The sequence below is a fragment of the Arachis hypogaea genome, chromosome 5 (genome assembly GCF_003086295.3).
Source record: "Arachis hypogaea cultivar Tifrunner chromosome 5, arahy.Tifrunner.gnm2.J5K5, whole genome shotgun sequence".
NCBI lineage: Eukaryota > Viridiplantae > Streptophyta > Magnoliopsida > Fabales > Fabaceae > Arachis > Arachis hypogaea.
In genome coordinates, this window is record NC_092040.1 from 67,959,210 (window position 1) to 67,982,842 (window position 23,633).

The 23,633-nt window shown below is 32.9% G+C and overlaps 2 protein-coding genes across 5 annotated transcripts; both read left to right on the top strand.

Moving 5' to 3' along the window:
* Positions 1-1,393: 1,393 nt before the first annotated feature.
* Positions 1,394-17,132, top strand: LOC112801648 (serine/threonine-protein kinase VIK). Of its 4 annotated transcripts, XR_003202007.3 has the most exons (12): positions 1,394-1,858; positions 1,986-2,060; positions 6,694-6,810; positions 7,393-7,487; positions 8,075-8,195; positions 8,315-8,394; positions 9,140-9,199; positions 9,743-9,864; positions 11,352-11,437; positions 11,513-11,628; positions 12,151-12,392; positions 16,880-17,132. XR_003202007.3 is itself a non-coding variant. In XM_025844518.2 (11 exons), the coding sequence occupies exons 1-11, from the start codon at positions 1,577-1,579 to the stop codon at positions 12,272-12,274; spliced, it is 1,278 nt and encodes a 425-aa protein (XP_025700303.1). In that variant the 5' UTR covers positions 1,394-1,576; the 3' UTR covers positions 12,275-13,601. The 4 variants fall into 4 exon arrangements, 2 of the variants coding, with proteins under 2 accessions (XP_025700303.1, XP_072093396.1); XM_025844518.2 differs by lacking the exon at positions 16,880-17,132 and having other exon boundaries at positions 12,151-13,601; XM_072237295.1 differs by lacking the exons at positions 12,151-12,392; positions 16,880-17,132 and adding an exon at positions 11,957-12,144.
* Positions 17,133-19,921: 2,789 nt separating this feature from the next.
* LOC112803584 (protein FAR1-RELATED SEQUENCE 5-like) lies at positions 19,922-22,602 on the top strand. Its single transcript, XM_025847068.1, has 5 exons — positions 19,922-21,032; positions 21,557-21,663; positions 21,768-21,848; positions 22,131-22,232; positions 22,534-22,602. The coding sequence occupies exons 1-5, from the start codon at positions 19,922-19,924 to the stop codon at positions 22,600-22,602; spliced, it is 1,470 nt and encodes a 489-aa protein (XP_025702853.1).
* The last annotated feature ends 1,031 nt before the right edge of the window (positions 22,603-23,633 follow it).

The window sequence follows — 23,633 nt, forward strand, 5'->3', positions numbered from 1 at the left end:
AAATCGATGCATTTTGTGAATTTCAGGGACCACTTTGGGGTTTAACTATCTCTCTTATTTTTATACCCACATTATCTCTTTTATATATCATTATCAATGACTAATTATAAATTTGACAATTAAAATGTGCGCATCATAATATTCTCTAATTACAATTAAAATTAAATTAAAACTAAATTCAAATTGAAATATAACTATATTATATATTGCTAATTTTACAACTAAAATATATCACATGTTACTATTTTATTACAATTGAAATCCAATCTTTCCTTTCAAAATTAAAGAGTTCTCTCCTCCTCTCCTTCTCTCTCTCTATCTCTCTCATTTCTGCACCCATTCTATCTCTCTTATTCTTATATCCACTTTATCTCTTTTATATATCATTATTAATAACTAATTACAAATTTGACAATCAAAATCTGCAACATGATATTTTTTAATTGTAATTAAAATTAAATTAAAACTAAAATTAAAATAAAAGCATAGCTATATTATATTACTAATTTAACAACCAAAATATGTCACATAATAACACATTAAAATTAAGATGAATATTTTTTCTAAAATCGATAAACTCCCTTCCTCTTATGTACTTCTCTCCTGTTCTCTATTTTCCTCTTTCCTTTTCATTCTATATATAACTTATAATTTATATTTTATATTATTAATTTGATAAACCAAAATGTGTTACGAAATATTCTTTTATTATAATTATAATAAAATCTTTTTTTAAAGTTAATAAACTCCCTCTCTCCTTGCCTATTTCTTTATCATTCTCTCTCTTTCCTCTTTTATTCTTTCTCTTTTTACATTTATGTTCTACAAAAAATAAAATCAATAAAATAACATAATTTAATAAATTCATAAAATTATAAAAAAAATACATTAAATTTATTGTTAAATATAATTAAAAAATAATTTTTCTATTATTATTTACATAAAAATATATTATTATATGCATAATTTTTTTAGTTTTTTAATTTAGTTTTGAATTTTTATGAGTTATCTTTTTAATCTATATTTATATTTTTTTTCAAATATTTATTACATATTAATAGGAATTTTTTTTCATATAATTTTTTTTGTAAAAATAATTTAATTGTATAAATTTTTTTTCATATAATTTTTTTTGTAAAAATAATTTAATTGTATAATTTTTTTAATTTTTTGTTATGGTGTATAATGTCAAAACAAAGTGGATATAGTTTTTAAAGATGTGCAAAAACACTAGTTAAAAATAAATTCTATCCTGAATTCCTGATGCTACAAACTAATTGGATGGAGCAACTAATAATTTCTCTATGGCGAAGGAAGCGAAAATAAAAATTCGGTTGAATTAGTAAAAGTTGAAGACCAATAATGGACAAGATAAACAACATATTCACAATCACAGTTTCATCACAAAAGAAACTAGATCAAATTCATTTCTCATCAAAATCTCATTTGAATTTGATTTCCACATTGATTTCGTACTAACCAATTTCCGCTGCTCAAAAAATAAAATACAAAGAAAAAGCCACCACTCTGCCTAACATAACTGTAATATCGATCGTCCTCTCTATCTTGATCGGCGATGGACACCACCTCCGACGGAGACACGTCCGCGTCGTACAGAGAGAAGGCTAAGGAGAAGGAACGGGTGAGCAGGACGTCGCTGATTCACTGGCATTCGCACCATAACGACGCCGCGGCGGTTCGGAAGCTTCTAGAAGAGGATCCCTCCCTCGTGCATGCACGTGACTATGACAACCGAACGCCCCTCCACGTGGCCTCCCTCCACGGCTGGGCCGACGTTGCCAGCTGCCTCATAGAGTTTGGTGCTGACGTCAACGCCCAAGACCGATGGAGAAACACGGTATTACTCTCTCTATCTCTTTCTCGCGATACTCTGTCTTGTTGAAATTTGGTGTTAATTTTGTGAGGTTTATTTCATGTAATATCAGAATATTCATAAATTTTGTGGTGTTATTTTGGATTGAAAGCCCCTGGCTGATGCGGAAGGAGCAAAGAGGAATTCAGTGATTGAGCTTTTGAAGTTACGTGGAGGATTGTCTTATGTAAGTTGCATTTCCTACTTCTGCATTCTTCTTTTGGTTTGGAACCCAAAAAAAAAAGGAGGATTAAAGGAACACCATAGTTCCATGTGAAATTTGTGTAGATAGGTTTTCATGGCAATGTGCGTCATTTGTTTTGATTACTGCTATTTTGGTTGATTGTGTGATTTTTTTTAAGGGTATCTAATAGGGATGAGGATGGGAGTCGAAAACGGAGTTCTAGATTGATATGAGACTCTCATAGAGATGGCAAAACTCCTGAGATCTACGGGGACTATCTCGATCTGACAGTGAAAAACTTTTTCAAGCGAGAATCTCTATTTCTGCTCATCTTTAAAATTCATAAATTTACTTAATTATTTTTAATATTTCTCATATATGTTTTTTAGTCATTTCACATTCTATATATATATATATATATATATATATATATATATATATATAAACTCAAAATTCGTAATCCTTCTTTAATTCATAAATTTCTAGCGTCGTTCATACTCCATCCAATCTCTCTGTAGCCACCTCCTCGCCACTTTCCTGTCTCACCGCATTGTCACTCCTCACCGTTCCATCACTCTTCCCGTGTCGTTTTCTATATTGGTGGCGTTCCGTTCCACAACTATGTCGTTGTGTCCATTCTCTTCGCTGCTGCTGCGTCCCTCCACTTCGTCCACTGTTCTGTGCTCTGGGTCACCGTGGCGTCTCTTACTGTGTCATTTTGAAAGAAATTACCATCTTGTCATTTATACTTTTGTATAAAATCTTGCTATTTTTGTATAAGATAAATACTTTCAGCTTTATTCTTATGGAAATTAATAATTAGTCAGAACTATTAGAGAGAAGGAAAATGCGATCCTCACAGAAAATAGGATCTTGTGGAGAATGAAGATGGAGAGCAATATTTTTCCACGGCAAAAAATCGGAACAGAACGAGGAGCAAATCTAGAGACGGGAATGGGGAGCAGAAACATCCCCCGCTTCTGTCCTACCCCATTAACATCCCTAGACTCTCATAATTCATGAATCATGATATGCATGAGTCAGTTACTCCCTCCATTTCAAAATAACAGTCATTTTTACTTTTTTATTCTTTAAAAGATTAATGTAACTGTAACTATTCTAAAAATAATTACCGCTTTTACTTTTTTTATTTTTTTAAAATTAACGTAACTACAATTATTTTTAGAGACTTACTACACATACAAGTCTTTTTGGCATACAAGTTTATACAAGTTAGCCCAAGTCTAACAAAAATAACTCTCAATTTAGAGAGCGTGTAAACACGCGCTTTCTCAACTTTGAATAACGCGAAATAAGAAACGGTTCTTCTTCAACATTTGTATTCCACGTTCTTCTTTGTATTCCTCCTCCTTTCTCTTCGCATTCTTTCTTCTTCTTTTTCGCATATTTCATCCTCATTGTGGTTCTTTTTATTGATGTTATTGTTGTTATATTTTTTGCCTCCTCCTCTTTCTATTGATTTTGTAACATTATGTATTTTTTTTCTTCTTTGTTTGATTTTTTCTCCCAAAAAGAATTATAAGAAATGAAATAAGAAGATGAGAAAGAAGAAGTCGTAAAAGATGAGGAGGAGGAAGAGGAAGAGTTTTGAATTATTCAGAACTTGTCAGAATAAAAATACACCAAAAATTCTAAAAATATACCCAAATATTCTCGTGTTACACCCAAATATCTTAGTGTTACACCCAAATTTGCTGCAAATACAAAAAAATATTTCTCTAACGCTGCTTTTTTTCTTCTTTTTTTTCCTTATTTCTTTCTTTCTTTTAGTTAAATGAATGTAAATTCATCGTCTTCCAAATAATTTTGCATCATTTATGTGTTTCTTCTTCTTTGTTTGATTTTTTTATTCTTTTTAAGAGAGTAAAACAAGAAGAAAATTGAGAAGATAAAATAAAAAGCAAAAGATGAACAAAAAAAAGAAGAAGAAGAAGATGGTGATGATGATGAAAAAAAAAAGAAGCAGGAGAAGATGAGGAGGTAGAGAAAAAATTTTGAATTATGCAGAACTTAACAGAATAAAAATACACCCAAATTCTTAAAATACACAAAAATATTTTTGTGTTCACCTAAATATATTCGTGTTACACCCAAATTTGCTGCAAATACAGAAAAATATTTCCTCTAATGCTGTATTTTTTTCTTTTTTTTCTTATTTCTTTCTTTTTTTGTTAAATGAATGTAAGTTCATCCTCTTCCATGTAATTTTGGAGCATTATGCGTTTTTTCTTCTTCTTTGTTTGATTTTTTTATTCTTGTTAAGTGAGTAAAATAAAAAGTAATTTGAGAAGGTAAAACAAAAAGAAAAAGATGAATAAGAAGAAAAGAAGAAGAAGATAGTGATGATGATGAAAAAAAAAAAGAAGCAGTAGAAGATGAAGAGGAGGAAGAAGAAGAGTTTTGAATTATGCAAAACTTAACAGAATAAAATATACTCAAAATTCTTGAAATACATCCAAATATCTTCGTGTTACACCAAAATTGCTGCAAATACAGAAAAATATTTTCTCTAATGCTATATTTTTTTCATCTCAATTGAACCACACATCAGCTACTTGATTGAATTCAAAACAATAATCAATTTCGTTTTGGTTCAATTGACAATCTGAATCTGAATTATTCTTTATCTTCAACAACGAGATAACTGATGATGGAGGAGAAAGAGAAAAATAACGAAAAAGAAAAATAACGAAGAAGAAGAAGTAACAAGAAAAAGAAGAAGAACGTGCAGTAAGACCATCTCCAGTGGGGAACTCATCCCAATCCTTATTTATGGCCCACCTGTTAGTAACTCCACATCAGCTTTTGCGTCATAAACAGTAAATAGGAACTCAAAGTATCTCTCTCTTCTTCATTAGAAGGAACTAATTTTAATCCCTGTTGTAGTCTCACTTAATTAATTAATTAAAATACTTAAAATTAATATAATCATTAACTTTTTATAATAATATTATTTAAATTTATGATTTAAAATAATTTAATATTATAAAATATTAAAATAGATAACTTAAATTTGATTAATATTTTAAATTTTACAAATAAAAATAAATAACTCAACCAAAAATTATTTTATAATATATAAAAATTAAATTTATTTTTTATGTAAATAAATTTAATTAATTATGATTCAATATAACAATATAAATAATATTTGATATTGAGTTAATATAAACAATTAATTAAATAGATATATATATCTAATATGTTTTTATTTTTTTTATTAACTTACTACATGACGTGATTTTATTGGTTGATGCAAGTTCCTCTTTAGAGGGACTCTTAGTCTTGATCCCCATGAAGAGCCTCTCTTTCCTCTTTGCTCCAACGGCAATTGGATCCCTATATGTCAGAAAAGGGTCTCTATTTCCCAGCATTGGAGTTGCTCTAATGGCGCGAAGCGTGTGAATATAAATGCACGTGAATATAAATGACTTGTAAATACTTGTATGGAAAAAACGCTTGTAGGTGGAGAATAATTTTTTTTTTTTTTATTAAAGGGAGAGAATAGGTCTTTTTATTTATTCGTTTTAAAATGTGTTGGTAATGTAACGAAAATAAAAGTGCACTTATAATTGTAACGAATTGGAAAACAACAATGCCAGGGAACCAACTTTATATAAGCCAAGTATCAGCCAATTAGTAAACCAGAGGCACCGGTGACTTTAACCGGATGTTGCTACTGATAGGCACACAGATGTTTTTTTTTCTTGTAAACTGGATAGTTTTCGATATGATTTCTATGTTTCATGTGTTACGCATTAATAAAACATAATTAATTATATGGAACCAACTAATGAATGATCAAAGCATCTGTTCCGTGATTCTCTCCTATCACTAGCGTATCTTCCCTCATGTTTTGGACGTGGTCAACAATAATTTAAAAAACAAATTAAATTATAAATTAATAAAACTAATTATAATTAATTATGTTGTTCCACTCTTGGCTGATTATTAGTTGGTTCCATATACTTTTCCAATTGGAAAAATTCGGTACTCTTCTTTAGAGTTGCATTTTCCAGAGTTTTATTGACATGAAACCCTCATGTATTTATGGGGGTATGAGTTAGTATTAATTAGATTTGTGCTCTTATCCGGTCTATTTTAAAGATTCGAATTCCAATATCAAATTAATTTAAAATAAATTCAGATCAATCTAATTTATAATCAGTGTATCTAATTGTGTAAATTCTATATGACAAGTTAATAAAATCTTAGCTGTGAATATTAAATTTAATAAATATTATATAGCACTTATACTACAAATTCTTTTAAAACAAAAATGATTTTCATATTTGTGAAAATATGTGGTTATTAACGTCTGCTAGTTCCTTTTAAACTTCCTGTGCTTCTAGGATCATTGTATAAAATCTGTTGTGGAATGTAATTCTTGAATAATCGCTCTGATCAGTATTTACTTTAATGCTTTCCCTGATATTTGACACACTATACTTTCGGAATAGTAATGTTTCCCGTTGAAGTTTGCAGTCAGTTTTAAGATCTTTTGATGATAATTAACCATCATACATGCTTACCCAAGATTGCTTTACAAAGGATCCTTAAATTCTGATGGATGCCTACTGTTGGGGATGTCAGAGTATTAACTTTGATGATACAGGGCCAAAATGGAAGTCATTTAGAACATAGGCCTGTTCCACCCCCATTGCCTAACAGGTGTGATTGGGAAGTTGACCCTACAGAGCTGGACTTCTCGAATTCAATTTGTATTGGAAAGGTATTCTGTTTCCTTCATGTCGTATCATGTTCCTACCAACAAAATAGTAATTCTCACTGTGTTGTGACTTGTGACAGCTATTTGTTGTGGTAGGATTGTGAGTCTGGAATTGTTACTCAAAAATTTTAAGCTTGTATTTCTTTCTTAAGGGACCTGTATTTCTTTTATAATTAAGCTTGTGGTAGGGTTGTGCGTCCGGAATTGCTACTCATAAATCAACTCTATCATGACTCACGTCATGAATTTTATATTTTATTGGTAAGGTCTGGCATAACCAACCTTCGTGGTGAAAATATGATTTATTTTATTTCACTTTAACTTCTATCAGTCTTGGTTTTTCATGTTGGATGATTATCAAAAGGAATCTGTCCATTTAAAACATTGGATAAAGTTGACTCTTTTTCTACTTTTTTAATAAAAGATAGACAAATTTGTTTACATTAGCTTACTCTACTTTCAGTACAATGTTTCTTTGTTCCTACTTTTCTATTTTTTCTTTTTCTGCTTCTATAATTTCACTAATACTCTGCATTTATACCAATGATGAGATGTAAACTTATTAAGGATGTATCTCTATTGAAGGGATCTTTTGGTGAGATTTTAAGAGCTCATTGGCGTGGAACACCTGTTGCTGTCAAACGCATTCTTCCAGCTCTTTCAGATGATAGATTGGTGATGTAAGATTGTAATTTCTACGGTTTGTTAGTTTGGTGGCCTCTGCATTCTAAATTCTAATGAATGATAAGAATACTGGGACAATCACACCACCTAGTTATTATTATTATTATTATTATTATTATTATTATTATTATTATTATTATTATTATTATTATTATTTTCTTTTTTTAAGTTCATAGCCTTATAAACTCGATACTCTCAATCCGGAACTTAATCTGGTACCTTACAATTGGATTGTATCAAATTGTTTCTTTATGTTTAGACAAATACAATTTGACCCTGACCAATTGACAATAATTTCAAGTCATTACTTTATCTAGCCCATATAATGATTTTTTATTCTTGTTGAACCTACTTCACCTGGGGAGAAAAATGAATTGTTCTAAAGCATGTATACTTTTATCTGTTTGTCAATAAAAATCAAAGACAAAGTGTGGTATAGAGGGGAGTTAGTAATGGACCTCAAATTAATTGAGCTTGTATTTCTTTTATAATAAATTATACTTTTCTGTCCAAGGTTTCTCTGCTGTGTCATGTGTCAGTCGGTTACTTATCCTCTTTTCTCTATTGTTAACTTTTTATGCAGTCAGGACTTCAGGCATGAGGTTAATTTGCTAGTGAAACTTCGCCACCCTAATGTTGTTCAATTTCTTGGAGCTGTTACTGATAGGAAGCCTCTAATGTTGATTACTGAGTATCTAAGAGGGGTATGTAATTGTTGATAATACTGCTTCACCACTTGACACCTAGTTTCTGACGTATTGAGCATTTGCAGTCTCGAGTTTTGAGGTTAAACTTTACTACTGCTAGTTCGTGCCATTTGTAGGGTGATCTTCATAGGTACCTCAAGGTTAAAAGTTCACTTAGTACTTCAACAGCGATCAACTTTGCCATGGATATTGCCAGGTATGATATCATACCTGAATTTTCCTACACTTGTTATTTTTATTATTTTGTTTCTGATAGATAATAGAAGAACAAGAATACAGCAAAACAAAGGAATTACTATTAGGACCCATAAGGTAGCTAGGAATTACTAACCATAAAGCAAAGGTAGAAAGTATTACTTAGGTGTGAGTGATCATTTGCAATAGATTATTAGAGAGTAGAGGAGCTCTAAGGCTATGACACTTCTTGTTAGTTTAATTCTTCTATGCTTCTCAGAGATTCGCCATTGACACTACAACAATAATACAATTACTTTCACTTATCCATTCCACCAAAGTTGTCAGGAAAGAAATGTTGAAAACTGTGGCAATTTGCTCTTCAAATCTTTCAAAGGACCTTACACTTGGATGAATGAAAGAAGATCCTGAGCCTGTAACGTGCTTCTCAAAAAAATTCCGAAAGCCACTTTTGAAGCTTCCAAGAAATCTCAAGAAAAATCTAAGTGCACATGTGGATTAAGAATGCAAATATTTACCCTCCTCATACCCATCGAGAGTATCGTGCACAAGTCACCCTTCTTTCTTGGACAATATTTTGTATATCCCATAGATTTGTAATGTGTATCCACTTTGACATAAGCAAAATGCAAAAATCAATTAAAATGACATGTTGAGTTTGTGACAACTAATCTCGTGTCTTTTATTTTCGTTCATTTTGAAATTAACCATTGTTGTAACCTTTATTTCGTGAATGTTGTTTGTAGAGGGATGGCCTATCTTCACAGTGAACCAAATGTTATAATTCATCGAGATCTCAAGCCAAGGTAACATGGTGATTTCTATCTTATATATTGAAGACTATGGGCTTGTTTGGGTGAGCTTCTAAGAAAAGATCTTTTTTCGAGTTATCTTTTTTTAAAAGATCTTATAGAGAAGTAAAAGTAATTTTATGTTTGGATATCTCATGTAAAAAGGTCTTTTTATCTATCAATTATGTTTGGGTATAACAATATAAAAGTACTTTTTTGTTTATTTATTACATGAAAAACATCTTTTTTTTAAGGAAAAAAGATCTTTTAAAAAAAGATGTAAATTACAACTTTTCAAAAAAGATCTTTTTTTTATTTTACTAGTGCTTTTACTTTTACTACTAGAAATTTGCCAAACACGTTAAAAAATAAAAAAAGATCTTTTTTCATTGAAAAAAGATCTTTTTTTAACAAAATAATGGCGCCCAAACATGCACTATATTATCTTAAATGGCTGACATGCCACATACTATGTTTAATGTCATCCAGATTTATGTTGCTGGAATTTATATCCATATTCATTACATGTTGAATTTTTACCTCCCCCTAAAATTTCAGGAATGTTCTTTTGGTCAATTCTTGTGCCGACTATTTAAAAGTAGGAGATTTTGGACTTAGCAAGCTTATTAAAGTCAAAAGTTCTCATGATGTGTACAAGATGACTGGTGAAACTGGAAGTTGTGAGTATTCTTAGTTCTTTTAAATTAGAGAAAGTATAGGAAACCAACTTTTTAATTAGCCAACATTAGTTAACATTAGAGTTTACATTTATAATTTAGGATTTAGGGTTAAGGGTTTATGATTTAAGGTTTAGATGTAAGATAAAAAAAGTAATTTTAAAAAAGTTGGCTGACGTTGGCTGAAAAAAGGTTGGTTATAACAAGCATTACTCTTTAAATTAATAAGGGAAAAATGCATAGACCCATTCTGCACTTTATCTTGCTTTACATCTCATGCAATCAGGACTTTAAACTCCCTAAAATGTGCAAATTACAACCTTCCATGTACTAATTAGCTAAAGTTCTTCTCACTCAACTTGTGTGTGTTGATCAATACATATGACAGTCTCTAACTTTTTCCATACAACAACAACAACAAAGCCTTATCCCCCTAAGTGGGGTCGGCTACATGGATCAAACGGCGTCATTGCACCCTATCATATATCAAGTCCATAGTGAGACTGTTGACACATAAATCTCCTTTGACCACCTCATGTATAGCCTTTTTAAGTCTTTTACTAAAGGTAAGTTTGGTTAGTTAACCTTTTCTTTTTTTTAACTAAATATAAGTATAGTTTATGGTAGAATGTATGGCACTAGCTGACTGATCCATGTACCCGATCAAATCTAGTAGGATAAGTTCAGTTGGTTGTTGTTTTTAATTTCTGACATCACATGCAAATCCTAGAAATACCCTCTCCTCTTGCAAGGGGTAAGGTTGCATAATTGCATTTGTCTACCCTACCTTTGTATTATGAATTTTGGTTTTGATCGCTATAGATTTTTTTTTATCATTTTTTTATATTTTTTTTCTCAATTCAAACATTTCATAAAATATCTGGTTTAGCCCCGATAGAAATTTCACTTTGATTGAGGTCCAAACATTTCTAACATTAATTGGTTTTAGTTCTTGAGTAAGTATGATTATTTGATTTCAGGAAGCCAGTTTTTATGGACCTAAATCTAATTATCATAAGTTTTTATGAACTTAAAGAAAATATATTGCTTTGGTATAAGGAATTAAGGACAAAAAACCAACCAAAATATATTTAGGAAATATGTGCACCTAAACCTGTTTGGTTAAAGGAATCGAAAGCAAAATTCCCAGTATTTTGAGGGGCCAACATTATATTCAACCAAATAGAAAATATAGAATAATATTTAGAAAAACGGTATTAGAAGAGAAGTAAAAATGTTTTTCTAAAAATATTTATCATGTGCAATCAATACATAAAAGTCATATGGTGAAAGTTTTTCTTCAACTATGTATGAAGGGTCCATTTAAAAGTTGTGTGGAAAGTTTAGCCTTTCATCTAAAAAGGTTCAGTGGCTATTTTACAGAGATAGAGTTAGGGAGTCTGTGCAGAATTTTCCAATCAAATAATAATCACTACATGCAGTGCCTAAAGTTCTTCTTTCTGCTGTGAAAAATAAAAATAAAAATATAGACCGCTATATGGCTCCTGAAGTTTTCAAACACCGGAGATATGACAAGAAGGTTGATGTGTTCTCCTTTGCTATGATTTTGTATGAGGTAATTCTGCTTTCTTCATACTGTGGTGTGATAGAATTAGACAGTTCTAATTAAAGACATACTCTTATGTATTAGATGCTTGAAGGTGAACCACCATTTACAAATTTAGAACCTTATGAGGGAGCCAAGCATGTGGCTGAGGGACACAGGCCAATTATTCGAGCGAAAGGTTATGGTCCTGAACTACGAGAGTAAGTCATTTTAAATATTTGTTCATCCAATTTCTTTTTTTCTTCTTTTGCAGGCTTCCTATGTGATTTTTTGATATAAATCACTCTTGGTCTTGATCTTACTAGATAAGAATCCTCTTAATAGTGTTAATAAGATGTTTCGGCCCTTGATAGTCGGATTCTTAATGAATGAGATTAAGGAAAACAGAAATTATGGTCTTGTCGCCGACTACTTTGTAGACTACTATGATAAACTTACGCTTACCCTAATCTACATGGGTTGGTTTAATAGGTAGATATTAATCCGCTTAAGTAAGTGTGGGGTTTAAATCTTATCTTGTGCATGCAGCAAACCCTTAATGGAGTTTCGATCTGTGACGGATACGATCTCTCTCATATTCTGATCACTGGAAATTAAGTTATCAAATGTTAGAATCATATCTATCATGTATGCTCATGCATATTAACTATTTGACAGAGCATCTTTGGACTTGTAATAATTTGTAATCACACAAGATGAAGTTTGACCTTGCATGCCCTCAGGTTAATAGAGCTTTGTTGGGCTGGTGACATGACTCAAAGACCTTCCTTCCTAGATATCCTTAAACGGCTTGAGAAGATCAAAGAAAAACCTTCAGAGCATCACTGGCATTTGTTCTCTTCATAAACTATGGGAACATTCAAATGTCAAGAGACTCGTGATTATTTTCAATTACAAAATACCTTCGCCACCGCCTGCAGGATTTGTGAATAGAGCCAACATGGAAAACCAACAAATTCTCGAGGTTTGTATACTACTACAATGAGCAAGCAGGATATCTTGAATTGTTTATGGCTTTTTTTTAAGTTTCTGAGTTTGATTTCTCTTATCAAAATTCTTGGGCGGTCTAGATAGACAACAGATAAACAACGTAAATAATGGGCTACACTATAGGTCCACTAAACATTAAAAAAATATATTATCCATCCTTACTCTCAATTACACTTTTCTCCTTTCTCATTAACCTATTTTCCCCTTTCCCATCAAAGTTGCCGGCATCACCGGACCTTAGCGCAGCAATAAAAAAACATCCATGTACAATAAAATGTTATATCCATCGAATTTAAAAGAAACATCCATGTATAATAAAAACGAAATATGCGTGTACAATAAAAACGAAATATCTGGGAGGCTGTGCTTTGATGGAAGGTGGAGGGCGCCCTGCGTCGCAGAAGGAGAAAAAGAAGACCGACGGCGGCGGAGGGACACGATGGAGGACGATGATGCGATGGGTGCCGCAATCCTGTCATTGATGCGACTTCTCCCTGTAGCAGCGACGTGAAGCCTGATGAACAGTAGCAGCGACAGAGGGAAGAGGCAGTCCCCGCGGTGCAAATGGAGGACGAAGCTGGGCTGTCTGCAGCGGTGCAATGGAGGCGCGACGAGACTGGGCTGCCTACAGCGATGGGCGAGATGGAGGCGCGATGAGGTTGGGCTGCGTGTGGTAGTTGCGGACGCATGTGGGAGCCGGAATGCCTGCGGTGTTTTGAGAGAGTCCGGCGGGGGGTTGTGGGGAGCAGGGGTGGGGTGTGGTGTGGATGTGGGAGCAGTGGCGGAACCAGAAATTTCATAAGAGGGGGGCCAATTAAATATAAAATATAACAAAAAATTAACAAAATATGATTTGTAGCATATATATCAAAAAAGTAATTATATTATATAAAAGTCAATGTTCAACTACATACTTTAAGATTTTGATATTTTTAAACTTGCTCGACGATGCTTCATGGAACTAAAATCATCAATTATCATCTCTGAAGTGAATTTTGAAGCAATTTCCTTTTCAATATATACAATCATACAATCTGCTAAAAATTCATCTTCCATCTTGTTTCGAAGCCTTGTTTTAATAATCTTCATAGCTGAAAAGGCCCGTTCAGTTGTTGCTGTTGTCACAGGAAGAGTCAAAACAAGACGAATTAATCTATCAATTAAAGGATATATATTTGATTTTCCTGTCTCTGTCAATTTTTGACACAATTCAGCAAGAGTAGACAAATTCTGAAAATCTGGAGCTTTAACCACATCAAGTTCATAATGTTGTAACTCATAATCCAATTGAATCTTTTCTTGCTCAGAAAAATCTAAAGAATAGAAATTCTTTACAAGATTGCATATGTTGCAAACACTGAATAACTTGAAAGCATCTTTAGGATCTAGAGATGTACTCAGTATGAGGAGCTCGGTTGCTTGCTCACTAAATCTACTATTTAGCTCTTTCAATTGAAAATCTATCACGCTAGTAAAAATGTCAACACGATAGTGGTGTTCAACAGTGACAACATCCTTTTTACGACGAGACCGAATTATGTCACTAAAAGAAGCACCCATATCAGGTATCTGAATAGCATGATCATTGCAGAAAGAACTAACTTTCTCCAAAAGTGCTCCCCAACTACTATCTCTTAACTGTTGAATCAATGACTTTGTACTAGAAACCAGATGCATAGCATTCAAAATGTCTTGAGATTTTTGTTGCAATGCTTGACAAAGTTTATCAGTGATTCCCATGATTTCTTTCATCATATGCAAAATGAAAACAAAATCAAATGATAATAAAGATTTAAGAGCATAAGTAGCATCACCACGTTGAGAATATGTAGATCCATTAGTAGCCAAATCTTCCAGAACTGAAGTTGTTGCTCCAAACATACGTAAAAGGCTACAAATTGAGTTGAAGTGAGAGCTCCACCTGGTATCTCCTGATCTTTTTAATGTGCCAATTTGATTTGCTCCTCTTCCTGTTTCAATTTGATTAGTTGCAACTAAATGGGAAATTTCAGTTGCATAAGCAGATCGTAATTCATCATTGCGTTTACAAGAAGAGCACACAACATTGATAATATTACTCAAACTTTGGAAAAAAGCATGAACATCAACAACTTCTTTAGCCGCAGCAACAAGAGCTAGCTGTAATTGATGAGCAAAGCAATGAACATAATATGCATAAGGACATTCTTGAATAATTAAAGCTTGTAACCCTTTCCACTCTCCACGCATATTACTAGCTCCGTCATACCCTTGACCTCGAACATTTTGAATGTTGAGATTGTGATGAGATAATGCAAAACAAATCTCTTGTTTTAGAGTAGCAGAAGTAGTATCTTTGACATGAACAACATCTATTAGCCTTTCTTTGACAAATCCATGCTTATCAACAAATCTAACAACAAGTGCCATTTGTTCTCTTCTAGATTCATCTCTAGCTTCATCAACAATCAAACAAAACTTTGCATTACCAATCTCATTGCGAATTTCATTTTGCACCTTTCTAGCAAAAACATGTAGAATTTCCTTTTGAATAGAAGGTGATGTGTATATTGCATTTTGAGGAGCATTATCCAAAACAACTGCATCCACTTCTTTATTGTAAGAAGCTAATAATTTTAACATTTCAAGAAAATTTCCTCGATTCTGAGACTCATGACTCTCGTCATGTCCCCTAAAAGCACAAGCTTGAAACGTTAACCATTTGACAGTATCAATAGAGGCTTTAAGACGCAATCTATTGCTTAAAACTTGTTGTGAGCTTTGCTTAGCCAATACTTTGTCAATGTGACATAATTGATTAAGCAAATCTTTACAAGACTTAACAGCAATATTATGAGGAGAACTAAGAGATTTACCCACATGAGATAAAAATGCACAATCCTTTCCATTATTCACTTTTTTCCAATTGCGAAATCCTCCTGATGTGAATGGACTTGACTTTCTAGAAAATAAATAGCATGGAAGACAAAATGTAGCATCCACTTCTGGCGAATATTCTAGCCAAGAAAAACTCTTAAACCAATGAGCTTTGAAACGACGAGGATGACTTTCTAGACCAGAAAGAGGGTACTCATCCATAATAAATTGATATGGTCCAAACTTTATGTATGCTCTACGGATTTCATCTTGTTGATTGATAGGATAATTCCAAATTTGCGGACGCTTTCCGGGATCACGCATCAATGTATCAATATTAACTTGATCTATTTCAGTCCTTGCTATTTTGGAAGCAGGGGGTTGAATATCTTGCTCAACAAGTTGTGTCACAGGTTGTTCAATAATATTTTGAACATTACTCAAAGAATCTGAAGCTGAATTTTGTTCATCATATATTCTCTCTTTTCTCTTGAAAAATGAGTGAATTGTTTTCATCTTTGACATTTTTAACTTAACTTGAACTATCTAACAAAAAAAAAACAAAAATAATTGCATATATATTATTTTCTTAAAAAAAATATTAAACCTATTGAGCAATAATAAATAATTTTAGAAACACAAATATATAATAACCAAAAATAAAGTTATTGATTTACCTGATTATTTTTTGTTCCAAGTCTCACAAAAAAATAATTCTATTGAGTTTTGTCCTCACTTCAATCTTTGAACACTGTCCATTATAAAAAAAATAAATTAATTATTTTAAATAAATAATGTAAATAATACTTGACATTGTCATTAACTTAAAAAAAATTGAAATATACCTCTTTGAATCTTTGTTGTGCATTCAATGGTTAATATTTTGTTGTTCACTTCTCTTCAATGGTTTTTCTTCGTATGTCTTGTTTTGGTATGGAAAGAAAATTAGAATGAGAAGAGTAGAAGACCAAAAGTTTGGGAATCACTAAAAGAGAGAGAAAAGTGGCGCTATGCCTATGATAGTTTGAAACAAATATTTGAAAAATGTACTAGGGTTACTTTAATTAATAGTATGGGCTTGGGCTAGTATAATAGAACCATTTTTATTAATTATTAGAATGGGCTATTTGTTAACAAGAGCAACAATAATTCAAATATCTAATACATAATGCAGTTTTTAGTTTTTTTAATTTATAAAATTTTGTAAGTTATATTTTTTTTAATATTATATATAAAAAAATTTAATATTATTAATTATTACTATTTACTATTTTTTTTAAAAAAATTTGGGGGGGACCATGGCCACCTTAGGTCCCCCCGTGGATCCGCCACTGTGTGGGAGGAAGGGTTTGTGGTTGTTGACAGGAAAGGGAAAAACGTGATTATGGGGGTATTTTGCTAATCCTTACTATTCAAAATGTGTTTTCGGATGATTATTCAAATTTTAATTTTAAAAAAAATAAATTAATAATTATTAGTTGGTGTTGTTTATGATTTTAGTGGGAGTGTTGTCCCTATACTTCTCCAAAAAATAAATAGCATAGTTGCCAAATCTTTGTTTAGACTTCTATTAATCAGATTTACCTCGCCAAAATTTTACTGTAGGAGCTTCTTTCAATAGAGGACTATGGGGAGCAGCCCTTGCAGCATGCTGCATGCATATGTTTCCATGGAGGATTTGCATAGGCAAAAAATGGAAGACAATTTTTTTCTCGCTAAATTGAGATAATCTTAATTAAATTATTAATTATGTTTTATATTTGTAAAAATATCTAGAATTCTCATAATTTTGTTCTGTAAAAATAAATATCTAGATATTTATTTAAGTATTAGAATTATGTAACATAATATATAAAAATATCTAAAAAATATCTAAAACAAAGAATTTTTAAAACTTGTGATGAATCAATTAATAATATAACTATTAATTCTCTGCAACGATTTATCTAAATTATTCCTTCATCAAAACTAATCCTTTTACATTTACTATGAAATGTAATACTATAATATACAAAACTAACTTCAAATTATTTTGATAAAACTAACAAAAATTAAGGGACAAAAGTTACATGATAACTCTCCCATATTTTTTAATAAATAATGTTTCAAAATAAAATAATTTCAAATTACTTTTTCTCTAAACCTTTCCACTTTACTTTCCAAAATAATGTTCCTTGATATATTATTAATTACAGTATAACTAGGTAAGATAACCCATGGAAATTAGTATTTCGGCCAATAACGAGTAAAGATTTAAGGAAAAACAAACCTCGTGCTTTAATAATGTCTTACACTTTAAAAAAATACAAACACACTATCATTATAAATCAGTAAATTCAAATCAAAATCAAAAAAATAAAATAACAAATCTTGTAACACTTACCAACGAGGCTCTATCAATCAATATTATACAGAAAAAGAATTATATGTACTAATGTAATTATATCTGTTCTTCATAGACAAACTTAGAATTTAAGATTTCAGGTAATATCAATCAAAGTCAAACATTATCAAAACTAAATTAACAAATTCAAATAAAAAATTCATCTGTCTATTTATATCATTTAAAAGCTGATAACAACATATAATAAAATGAGTTTATACTATATGCTTTTTGTAATTGTGTCACGTCAGCAATTTTGCATAGATAGCAATTTTATAATTTTACAATATAAAAAATAGATTTTTATATAGTATTAATATTATTAACCCATTATAAAATTTAAATAATTTTTTTTACACCACTAAAAAAAATTTGAAGTATTTATCCAAATTGATTCGAACGAATTCAAAGTCAACATTTTGATCTCTAATAGAAATTAATTATTCAATTGATCCTCAACAATTTTTAACATCAAACAATATATATAGTCCTTCTGGATTCACTACAAAATTAATATTTAATTTTGGAAGTATTTTAGTGGAGGTTTCTAAAAACCTCTACAATACATTTTATTGATGGCAATTTAAAAAACCTCCACTAATATTTAATATAGAATTAAGGTAATTTCTTCCAAACCCATGCTAATTTTGTGGGTAAGTTACCCTTGCTCATGTATCATCATCTCAGCCATTGATCAAAAAAATTTTCAAACTTTCATTAATGCATTCATTGGTTATAACAAAAGACTTTAATGAACATATACCATAACAAATACTATATTAATTATTGTATACATATACTGTATAGTGTATTGGGGAACATTTACAATTATAATTTGTAATCTCTAACTTGTTTTTCATTTTAAAAAATACACTCCATCTCTTCCTGAAATTCAACATGCATGTCTAAAAACTTGGAAAACGCATAGAACCCACTACCCATGGTTTTTTCTCCTTCGTTCTATACCCACTACCCAACCTTGAAAGTTGTTATCCTAGAACCCACTACCCAATCCCGTTTGATTTTTTTGCCGTCGTTCTATACCCAGCGTCCATTTAGCAAGAATGATCTCATTCGAGTAACAGGTTCCGGTACTGGTGCTCTGGTTCCGTCGGATTGGCGTCGACGTCAACTGAGGAGAGGGCGAACGCTAAAGTGATGTGGTTCCAGTAGAGAACTTTGTAGCTGAACTTCTGCTTGATCCGAAACTGTGACTGCTTGAAGTTGGTTTACCAACATTCATTTTTCGGCTGGCTTCGAATTAGGTGCGTCCGATTCGGCAAGGTCACCTCCCTCCGAGAGTGCATTTTTTATCCGTTCAAGCTCAAACTTTGGTTGTCATCAAGGTATGTTCGATTAAGTTTTTTTGTTAATCCAGATTAGTTTAATTTGGATGATGGTCTATGCCTTTTAAATGGTTCTCTATTTAGGGTGTTGGGTTGCTATTCTGGAATTTGAAAATTAAGTAACATTATCCAGTTCTATGATGTGGCTAGGTTTGGGGAATTGAAATTAAAACCTTATACTGGGGTCATAAACAATTGGGTTAGTTTAATTGGTTTTGGTTCATTTAATTTTAAATGTAGCTTAGTTTAGCTACCCGTAGTTGCTGCTGTTGGATCTGTTTATTGACATTTTTGGGTAAAATTATAGCAGGGGTTAAATTATGTCCATAAACGAGGTTGATGTGAAGAATGATTCTGATAATGATTTGGGTGATGATTTCGATTATCAACCGAATGCAGAAGATGATGCTGAAGACGACGATGTGGATTCGCTGGATTCTACTAGCAAGAGTGAAGAAGTTTGTGGTGTAAAAAGAATAGCAGATTTAATGGTGGAGGATATTTGGAACCTGGAGTTTAGGACAGAGGATGAGGCTTGCCAATTTTATAACGCTTATTCTTGTTGGCATGGATTTTGTAATGAGGAAGGACGACGTGGTTAGGGATAAACAAGGTAGAATCATTAGCAGGCAACTTGTTTGCAACAAAGAGGGGTGGAGGAATGTGAGGTATCTTGATCTGGATGATAGATCAAGGGAGGCAAGGTCACTAACGCGAACCAAGTGTCCAGCTCGGCTTAGGGTAAAGCTTGACTATGGCTACGGTTTATGGAAGATATCATGTTTTGTGGAATCTCACAACCACGATCTGACGCCACCCCAATTTGCGCATCTGGTTCCGGCCAATCGTCATCTCAGTGTCATTGATAAAGTCTAAGTGAAAAATCTTCATAATTTTGGTGTCAAGACCTGCCATATTATGGGGTATATTGCGTTCCAGAAGGGTGGATATCGTCATGCTGGCTTCACACGCAAAGATTTGTACAACCACGTTGATCGTTATCGTCGGTCGAAAGTTAAAAACGAGGATGCCAATGCGGCAATAAACTATTTGATTGGTAAGTCAAACAATGATCCGCTGTTCTTTGGAAAGTATACGTTCACTAGTGACGAAAGGCTCGAGCATATTTTTTGGGCAGATGGGCAGTCAATTATCAACTATCACTGCTTTGGGGATATTGTTGCCTTTGATTCAACCTCCAAGAAGAATAAATACAACAAGCCTTTTGTCATTTTCTCCGGATGCAATCATCACGGGCAGACTGTTATATTCGGCTCCGGCCTACTATCCGACGAAACCACAGAGACGTATAAGTGGTTGTTGGAAACTTTTGTTGAAGCGATGGGTGGAAAAAGTCCTAAAGCAGTAATAACTGACGGAGACCTTGCCATGCGAGATGCAATCAAGAATGTTCTTCTTGATGCGACCCATCGGTTATGCGGATGGCATCTGCAGAGAAATGCATGTGAAAATATAAAGAATCCTAATTTCCTGCGCAATTTTAAGTGTCTTATATACGACAACAACGACCACAGAGAGTTTGATTGGAGATGGGCAGCCATTTTGGATAAGCACAACCTTGTTGGGAGTACCTGGATGGAAAAGACGTACGAAACTCATGCGATGTGGTCCCATTGTTTCCTCCGGGATAAGTTTTTCGGTTACATAAGGACGACATCACAGTGCGAAGGTATAAATTCTCTCATCAGATTTTATGTTAATCGCAAGAACACCCTCATTGATTTCATGCATAACCTGGATAGGGCCTTAAAGGAGTATAGAAACAACGAATTAATAGCTGGCTTTAAGTCTCAGTTCTCAGAGCCAGTGATGATTACCTTGTTGGAGGTATATGAAAGATCTGCATCATGTTATTTCACGCGAAACATTTTCAAGGAAATTCGTAATGAGATTCAGAGGGCAGGGGCTTTGAATATCAAGGTACTAAGCACAACCTTGGACAAGGTCGAGTTCAGTGTGACTGCTCTCAGAGACCCGGCCAAAGATCGACGGGTGGAAGTCGATAGAGGTAAGAATCTATTCTCGTGCTCGTGCAAGCTGTTTGAATCACCTAGTATTCGTGTAGTCATGTCTTCTGTGCCATGAAGTTCGAAAACATACTTGAGTTTCCAGATTCATTGATCTACAAAAGGTGGACAAAGAATGCAAAGAACAAATTTATTAGCACAGAAATGCCTATGAATGATGACATCAAAAGGGTCTTAAAGTTTCGAGTTGGTGCATTGGCATCGAATTGCAACAAGCTGTGTGATATTGCTTGTAAAGATCTTGCAGACTTTGATGAAGTCTAGTCTGAACTTGTCAATTTAGTTATCCGCCTGCAGTCACGCAAACAAGGCAAGTCAATTCCTAATGTTAACGTGGAAGGCATCAACGATCCCTTTGTTGTCAAAAGCAAAGGAGCCCCTTCCAAGGGGTCTTCTTGGAGGAAGAAGAGAGCATGCTCTAATTGCCACAAGTACGGTCATTACTACAAGCGCTGTCCAGATCTGATGCAGCATAGTGCTGAAGGTAACCCTCGCGATTGATCAGACGGCAATGCATCATCCAAGGACTCAGGTTTTAGTGCAGAAAGGTTTGCTAATTGTTCGAGGTCGATCTCAGTTAAGTCCGAACACCACTCAGGACCTAAGACCAAGGTACGATTTGTTTATTCTAACTAGGCTCCTGCTGTGAATATCTTTTTCGGTGTGTGTCCCTTTAAATACCATTAAACTATGTGAATGTTCCTCTGTTTGCGCAGCCTTTTAAAAAGGGTGGAACAAGGAAGTTTACGGCGACGGGTATGAGGAACCGGAAGGGTAAAGACAACACTTTTGATGAGGTAATTTTTTTGAATCTAAACCTCTAATTTCTGTGTCATGAACTGGGTAAATTAATGAAGATCTCGTTCTTCTTGTTTAAAAAATTTATAAAACAGCGGAGCCTCCATGAAAGCAGTGAATCCATTGACATCGCGTCCACGAATAGTTTTTTCAATAAAAATCTCTACTCGTTAACACATGTGTGATGCGTAAAACTCCTCTTAACCACTTTGCGATGAATGACCATTATGGTTTTATGCATGATTATGGTTTCTGATTGGGGATTATGATGCCATAAGCAGGTGAAGGAGTCACAGCAGGACAAGAGACATTCATTCACGAACTATGAATGCGTTAATGATGTCATTGATGATAAATGTGACACACCACATGTGCAGATCGATGTCTGAGATCCGTTACCATCGTCACTGCCCTGTGGCAACAAACAAGGATCGTAGATGGCATTGTTCGCATTGATGCATAGGACACTTTGACCATTTGAAGGAATTAGTGCAATGCAAATATAATTGGTTCTAAAAGCATGATGTATCCTGATTTATTGACCGCAATGTATTTGTCATTGCTTGGTATTGAGGAGTTTTAACTTGTAGTTATTTACATTAACTGTGAATATGTCCATTAGGATGATAATTATGTTCAATAATATGTATGTGATTTGCTTACATTGTTGTATTCTCGTTGCAGTTAATTGTGGTTGACTTTTGGGTAACGAGTTGCTACCATTGTGATTATGCAATTCAGTTGATGAATTAGAGTTGTGTAAATTGATTTTTTTCCCTACTTAGTCCATAATGATGACAATCATGTTCAATAATATGCATGTGTTTTGCTTACATTGCTGTATTTTAGTTGCAGTTTATTGTGGTTGCATTTGGGGTAAGGACTTCCTACCATTTTGGTTATGTAATACAGTTGATAAATTAGAGCTATGTTAATGGATTTTTTTCCCTTGTTAGTGCATTTGATTTACCAACCAAATTATTAGATTGAATGGGTTGTAGTCTCCAAGGTTGAATTGTTCATAGATGGTTGTAAATCTCTTTTGTTACGTTGAGGTTGTGAATCTATTTTGTTATTATAGATTTCCTATATTCATTAGAAATTTTTTTTAAGGGAAAATGGCACACTGTGTATGAAAGCAGTTTCTAATATATATGTTTCATGAATCTATTATATATGAAGCAGAAAATCGTAAACACAAACACATTTATATTCGCGCATATCATAGTTTCGATTATTAGGTTCAATAACATTTTGAAGTTGTTAGAGTCTTACATACTGACAGAATTTAAAAGTATGAACAACAAATGTTTGAAACCCTGCAGAAATTTCCTTTAAGTTGAACAATAGCGAATCTTTCTATGTTATCAGCTATGTGACTACAGCATGACTTTGATAGGCAGGGTTTTGCTTCCTGGGATTGAGAGCTTGAATATTTCCAAAATGTAGTCATCTGATATCCGTAACATTGTTGACTATTATGACCTGATATTAAAAATTAATTAACAATGACTGTAAGAAAAGTATTTGTGAAGAAAGTTCAAGAAAGCAAAGACTGCAACATTATAATTACTTGATTCACGCAGCCATGTGAGAATGCAACTCAACCATGTCGTCAACCATAACCGTTAGTTGCCTCTCGCAAAAAAAAATTAAAGATGTGGTCAATTTATCTAACGCATAGGAATCTCATTAAGCAGTTATAGAAGCATCTGATATAGTGCATTTACAAGGATAGTACAACAATAACCTAGTGTTTGAATTTATATTAAGCATATGAAGGT